Below are 6886 nucleotides of genomic sequence, written 5' to 3'. Positions count from 1 at the left end.
CCCCATATTAGCAAAGGATTTTAAACAGGGGAAAGGCATGATCAGATTTATCTCTGAGAACAATCAGCTTGATGGCAGGGTAGATTCAATGGATTAAAGGCAGTTAAGAAGCTACTGTAACAGTCTAAGCAAAGGCTTAAAATGGCCTAAACTAAAGCTGTAGCCATAAGAAGAGAGAACATATTAAAAAAAATTATTTATTTATAAATGTTTTTATTACTATTGTTTTGAGAGAGAGACAGAGCGTGACAGGGGAGGAACAGAGACAGAGGGGGAAACAGAATCTGAAGCAGGCTCCAGGTTCCAAGCTGTCAGCACAGAGCCTGATGTGGGGCTCGAACTCACAAATCTCAAGCTCAGGTCATGAGCTGAACTTTGACGCTTAACTGACTGGGCCACCCAGACACCCCTAAAAAAATATTTAGAGGATAAAGTCTATGAAACTGAGTGATTCATTTGATGTGGGGGTTTAAAGAGAAGGGGCCTAATTTTTAACTTGGGAGAAAAGACTAGATAGAGGATGTCACAAAGCAAGACAGGGAATTCAGGAGAAAAAGCAGATTTGAAGGGCAAAAGTGGGTAAATAGAAGATAATTGTTTCTTTTTGGCTATGTTGATTTGAAATGTCCATGGACACTGGAAATATTGTAGCTAGTTGGGCAGATAGTTTGAACATGTGCTTAAACATGATATCAAAAATGCTTCTCTCTATTCAGAAGTCCTGGGAAACAAGTGCTTTCCAAGGCCAAAGGACTCGGTTTTTTTTTGTTTTTTGGTTTTTTTTAAGTTTGTTTGTTTGTTTGTTTATTTATTTATTTAGAGAGATAGAGGCAGAGGGAGAGAGGAAAGAGAGAATCCCAAGCAGGCTTTGCCTGAGATCATGACCTGAGCTGAAATCAAGAGTTGGGCACTTAACTGACTGAGCCACTCAGGTGCCCCCAAAGGACTCTTGATAAATGCCAAATTTTCAGCTGCGATTCTGAAGCGCATTCTTCCTCCTGGATGTGGGTTGGCTGAACTTTGCACATAGGAATTAAAACAGAAACAGTTAAAATCTCAAAAGGAAGAGAAGAATAAAACAGGGACTCTGACAGACATAATTTTGTAAAACCTCTCATATATTGTCACTTTTTTATGTTTAAGTAAAAGGAATATGGATGATTATCTTGAGAATAAGATAAGGTGATCTTAGGAAGTTTATCTCACTCAACAGCCTGTTTGAGGCTGGTGTGGTGGTGGGGTGAGTAGGACCAAGGAAGGAGGACTTGATGGCAAAGCTAACTAAGTATTGCTAATGGAGCTCCAAAGCACTTCACAAAATCTATTTGATTTAACTATCATAAAACTCCATGGGTAGGTACTCCAGCTTGTATTTTTCAGATATGGGAAATGAGGTTAAATAAGTTGCTCATGGGAACATGACTAAGGGAGGAGAGTTGGGAGGCAGAGGTTTCAACCCAGGTCTGCCTATCTTAATCAACATCTGTGCTCTTAATTGCCCCACAGCATTGCTTTCCTAAAGGTGCAAGGACACAGCCGACTCCAGAGCAGACAGCTAGCAAAAGCAGAAGAGTTTCCGGTCTCCCCATGCCTGAGAAGAACGCTGAGGGTCTTTTGGACTAGAGTTTTCAATAATTCCTCTTCCTCTATTTGATTAGCTTCATCTGGACACAACCCATTAGGGAACAAACTGGAATTCCTCCAGATTAGATGGAGAAAGATTGCAAGGGATCTAAACTTACCACAGATGGAAGGGGATGCTGTAAGACTGACAAACCATAAGACCTGACAGTCTCAAACACATAAAAGAGCTGTCATGTTGAAAAGGAATAGAACTTAGTGTTTTTCCTAAATCTGAGATTAATCCATGGCATAGTATTATGTGAAAATGTAGAATAAAAAATTCTATCAATAATTGCAAATATGTAAATGCTGAAGATGCATGTGGATAAAGATTGAGGGAACAAGGACAAATGAAACATTGAGGTGTTCAGGTGATAGTATTATGGCCAATTTGTGTGTTGTTTTTTTTAGTTTTTAAGTATTGTTCTGCAAAAGGAAAATTTAACAAATAAAAGCAAACACATACAGGAAGACATGCAAATGGTGATAATCAGAGAAAAAATGTCCAGCCTCATTATAAAATAAAATAAAAAAAAATAAGATACCATTTTCCATTTATCAAAATGACAGGCATTAAAAATAAGATAATAATCAGCACTAGCAAAGTCTCAGGAAATAAGTGTCAGTATAGTTCTGACTAGAGTGTAAATTTGTATACACTTTTAAGGGAAAATTTGACAAACTGTATCATAAAAAATAAAGTGACAATCCTTTGATGAGACAATTCCACTTTTAACAACATATCCTAGGTAACATTGTAAAATGTATTATTTGATCTTATTACATTATTTATTTGTATTGCTTATACAGCAACACTTAATAAAAATAAAAGTAACATGAGTTTTTTCATCTATTAAGTATGTAAGTTTAAAAAAATATGGATTAGATAACACGAAGTTCACAGCGCTTAGCTGATGATCAATAAATATTAGTTCCTCTCCCTTTCCAGTGACAGGAGGTATTTAAGCACAAGTTAGAAAATGGCAGACCTGGGATGTAGTTGAAGAAATTTAGGCAACAAGTTTACATCAGATGACCTCTAAAGCTCCTTTCAACTCCGGTGCTTCAACATTAGAACAATTCTTCCCTACTCACCTTTCAAACAATCAACTGGGATAATACAAAAAAAATCATTGTTTTATTGAATATCTAGTAGTTGTGTCACTATTACTAACATTGTACACTGCGAATGGGGGGGGGGGAGTGTGAAAAAAAATCAGGCACGAGGGAGGCCTGATGCAAATCTCAGCCCATCTTCTGACAGCTCCCTGGCTCCTCTTTTTGTGAATGACTGAGTGGCGGTCTTTAGGCCTCAGAGCAGACACTATCGGTGAGAAACAGTACTTTAAAAGAGAGAATTACTTTCCTTTTCCAAGGAGCTGCCGGGTGAACCAACGCAGAGGAGCGCGGCGCTCTTTCCCACCGCCTGTGAGTGTGGGGGACATTCAGTAAGGCACGGCCGGGGCGCTGTCTCCCTAGGTACAGACAGCGCAAGACGTGAGGGCCTCTCCCTTTGCGCCCTTCGCCGCCGGGCGCCAGGAGGTCGCACTACCCGGGAACAGACGTGGGACCCCGCGGAGCAGAAGGTCTCCGACAGACTCCCTCACAGCCCCCACGTGCACGACTGGCGCCGGGAGGCGGGGGCCACGGGCGGGGGCGGGGCGAAGGCCACGGGGCGGGGCGCCAGTTGCGCGCGCGGGGCGGGGGCGGGGCGCGCAGCGTGGTCTGGGCCGGCCCGGCGCTCCTTCTGCTTCCGCGCCCAGGCCCCGCAGGCCGAGCTCCTCCCCCGGCTCGGCCTCTGTCCCCTCCCCTGCCCTCTCTCCTCCTCCTCCTCCTCCTCTTCCTCAGTGAGGCGCTCCTCCAGCAGCCAGGCAGCATGGCGGCTGTGGAGACACGGGTGTGCGAGACGGACGGCTGCAGCAGCGAGGCCAAGCTCCAGTGTCCCACCTGCATCAAGCTGGGCATCCAAGGCTCGTACTTCTGCTCCCAGGTAGACGCCTGCTCTCCCACGGCGCCGCCGCCGCTGGCGGACTTCCTTCCCTCTGTGCCTGCCCTCGCGGCCGGTCGGGACGCGCTCCTCCTCTTCCACCCCCCGGGCGCGCCTGCCGCGCTTCCTCCTACCCCCAGCCGCAGCGCCGCCGCCCCCTCCCGCCTCCGGAGAGCTTGGGCCCCTTCGACGCGGGCGCGGTCTGCAGCGGCCATGTGGGCTGGGGGCGGAAGCGGACTTGTCTCGGGTAGCTCGGAGGTCCTAAGGCGCCGCGTTTAGGGGCGGGTTCCCGCCGCGCATCTCCTGCCGGTGCTGGGGCTACCAGGTGTGCGGGCTGCCCGAGACAGGTGGGGACGCCCCGGGGAGGGGGCACGCCCCTCTGGCGTGTCTCCACAGCTCCCGGCAGGACTCTGATCGTGGTCACAGGGGGCTGCGGAGCTGGGTAGTCACTCTGGTCCCGGCGGGATTGGAGGTCGGAAGACACCCACTGGGTTTTGAGGACTGGGTTGCCTGGGGGTGGTGGGGGTCGCAGACAGGAGGAATGTTAGCTCCAGCCCCACCTGTGTCCTTGTGTTTTACTACCGCGCTTTGACACTTAAGCAACTTTGGACGTGGGGATAGAGAGGGGTCTGTAATTCATTCTTTTGCTTTGGCACACAAAATTATTAATTTAGAAAACCGTAAGTTAGCGTTATGAGTCACCGTTCTCATTTACTGAATTCCCCACTAAGGGAAAAAGTCAGTTCCATTAAGGGTTATGCTTTAAGGCCGTGGTGTATTTTAGTAAGTTTTGTGCAGTGGAGCAAACCCAGCACTGAATGGGGTCTTGACAGAAACGTGTGCCGGTGTTTATGTTTACTGAAGAGTACTAGTGTTCCGGTTGCATTGGAACAGAGTATTGGCAGGGTAGCAGTGGTAAGGCTCGTAGTTACAGTCCAGATTTGTTGAAGAGAGACACGTGAAAGTTCAGGTTTAAATTAGTAGCGTCCTGTGGGGAGAAGAGCATGAACAAAGAGTCTGAAGGCCTGGGCAGGGCCCTGTCCTTGCCAATTACAGTGCAGTCTTGAACTAGTCAAGTTACCTAACCTTTCTGAGCTCCCACTGTGTAGAGGGAAAGGTGATACTTTCACTTACATATTTCACAAGGTTGTTCTGGAGCTCAAATTATCCAGTAAATGGAAATGTTGGTAAAACGTGAAGCACTTTTTTTGGTTTTAGAGGCTGTCAGTGCAGTGCAACACTGCCATATAAAAAATATCAATGAATGGAATAGAAACAAATATATAAGAACAGTAAATACAAGAATATGAATATCTTCAATATAAACTATGTAAACCTAAAGATGTATGTAAAATAAACAAATCCTTCAGGTCACAACACTTGTGCATAAGCCATTATGAGAGATCCTAGCTATATTGTATAGGTCATGTTTTTAGATAGGATACGATCCTTGACCTTGTTAATATCATTTGGAAAAAGTTGCACATGAGAAGAGTTGCTCTTTCTAAAAATAGCATTAGGACTACTCAGCATGCTAAACCTGGTATGAGTCCTTTTGTTTCTTAGAAATAATTTTCAAATTCTCATTTGTTGAAGCCTATGTGGGACCTGGATTTAAAACAAAACAAAACAAAAACCCAATAATTTGCTTTTGGAAATTATGTACCATCTTTGTGTGGAATAATGTGGTTTTTATTGCGTTTAAGATTAGGTGGCATTTTGTAATGCCAAATGAGTTAATGTGTACATACACTTACCTGTTGAGATTTTAGAAAGGTACTGTGAAACTGTATTCATCCAGCATAGGTGATGTTCTCTTAGGCACGGAATTATTCAGTAGAAAGAACATTGGCTCATTAGGGTTTGTGGAAAAATGCCAACACAGTTATGAAAACATGAGACTAGGGCTTCTCCTTGCCACTTCTCTGATCATCTTCACTAGGAGTGGTCTGTCTTCTGTCTGCTTCTCTGGTCGCCAGCCTGGCTGTCTGGCCAGCTTGTGTGGAAACAAGCTGAGAGCAAGACTACAAGAGGCCATAACAGAAGTAAGCCTTTCTTTTCCAGTTACTTCCTCACATCCCCTTCTTTATTTCCTTTATAATACTTTATACAATCTGTAATTTTCTCATTTATTTTCTTATTTATCTGTTTTTTAATTGGAAGGTGAGTTTCATGAATAAGCTGTCTCGTTCACTGCCCTCTTATTTCTCAACATGATGCTCTGTATGCAGTAGGTGGGCAGTGAGTGTTTGAATCAATCATAAGTGTATCACAGGGCTGCATAGAGAGGCTGCATTTGAATCATGACTTAATCATTTACTAGCCATGTGACTTTGGGCAAATAATATAGCTTCTTTATTTTCTGTTACATCCTTTTAAAATGGGGCCATTAATAGTATAGGGTTCAGTCTTCAGTAGATACTAAGAGTATGTAAAACATTTTGCACATTGGTAAATTTAATCGATGTTAGGTTTTTTTTAATATGAAATTTATTGTCCAATTGGTTTCCATACAACACTCAGTGCTCATCCCAAAAGGTGCCCTCCTCAATGCCCATCACCCACTTTCCCCTCCCTCCCACCCCCCATCAACCCTCAGTTTATTCTCAGGTTTTTTTTTTTTTTTTTTAATGTTTATTTCTGAGAGACAAACAGAGCATGAGTGGGGGAGGGGCAGAGAGAGAGGGAGACACAGAATCCAAAGCAGGCTCCAGGCTCTGAGCTGTCAACACAGAGCCTGACGCGGGGCTCGAACTTACAGAGTGTGAGATCATGACCTGAGCCGAAGTCGGTTGCTCAACCAACTGAGCCATCCAGGCACCCCTATTTTCAGTTTTTAAGAGTCTCTTGTGGTTTGGCTCCCTCCCTAACTTTTTTTTTTTTTTTTCCGATGTTAGGTCTTAGTGTTATACTGTGTTTTATGCTTAAGGTAGAAATATTTTTATCTGAGATGCTTAAATTTTTTTTAAGTTTATTTATTTTTAGTAATCTCTACACCTAATGTGGGGCTCAAACTTACAACCCTGATAACAAGAGTCACGTGCTCCTCTAACTGAGCCTGCCAGGCACTCATAATTTTTTTTGTCTTAAAATTTTTTTTTAATGTTTATTATTTATTTTTAGATAGAGACAGAGATATATAGAGAGAGACAGAGCAAGAGCAGAGGAGGGGCAGAGAGAGAGGGAAACACAGAATCTGAAGCAGGCTCCAGAATCCAAGCTGTCAGCACAGAGCCCGATGAACTGTGAGATCATGACCTGAGCTGAAGTTGGATG

At 44.0% G+C, this 6886-nt stretch overlaps 1 protein-coding gene across 1 annotated transcript in view; it reads left to right on the top strand.

Moving 5' to 3' along the window:
• The first annotated feature begins 3453 nt into the window (after positions 1–3453).
• The window catches only part of METAP1 (methionyl aminopeptidase 1), a 59973-nt gene continuing 56540 nt past the window's right edge, over positions 3454–6886 (top strand). Inside the window, exon 1 of the mRNA XM_030313392.1 lies at positions 3454–3613. Within this exon, the coding sequence (XP_030169252.1) occupies positions 3500–3613 (114 nt within the window). The 5' untranslated portion in view covers positions 3454–3499. The remainder of the gene's footprint in view (positions 3614–6886) is intronic.

The sequence above is a fragment of the Lynx canadensis genome, chromosome B1, assembly GCF_007474595.2.
Source record: "Lynx canadensis isolate LIC74 chromosome B1, mLynCan4.pri.v2, whole genome shotgun sequence".
In the NCBI taxonomy this organism is placed as follows: domain Eukaryota; kingdom Metazoa; phylum Chordata; class Mammalia; order Carnivora; family Felidae; genus Lynx; species Lynx canadensis.
The sequence above is the reverse complement of the archived record's forward strand: the minus strand, read 5'-3'. Positions and strand labels throughout refer to the sequence as shown.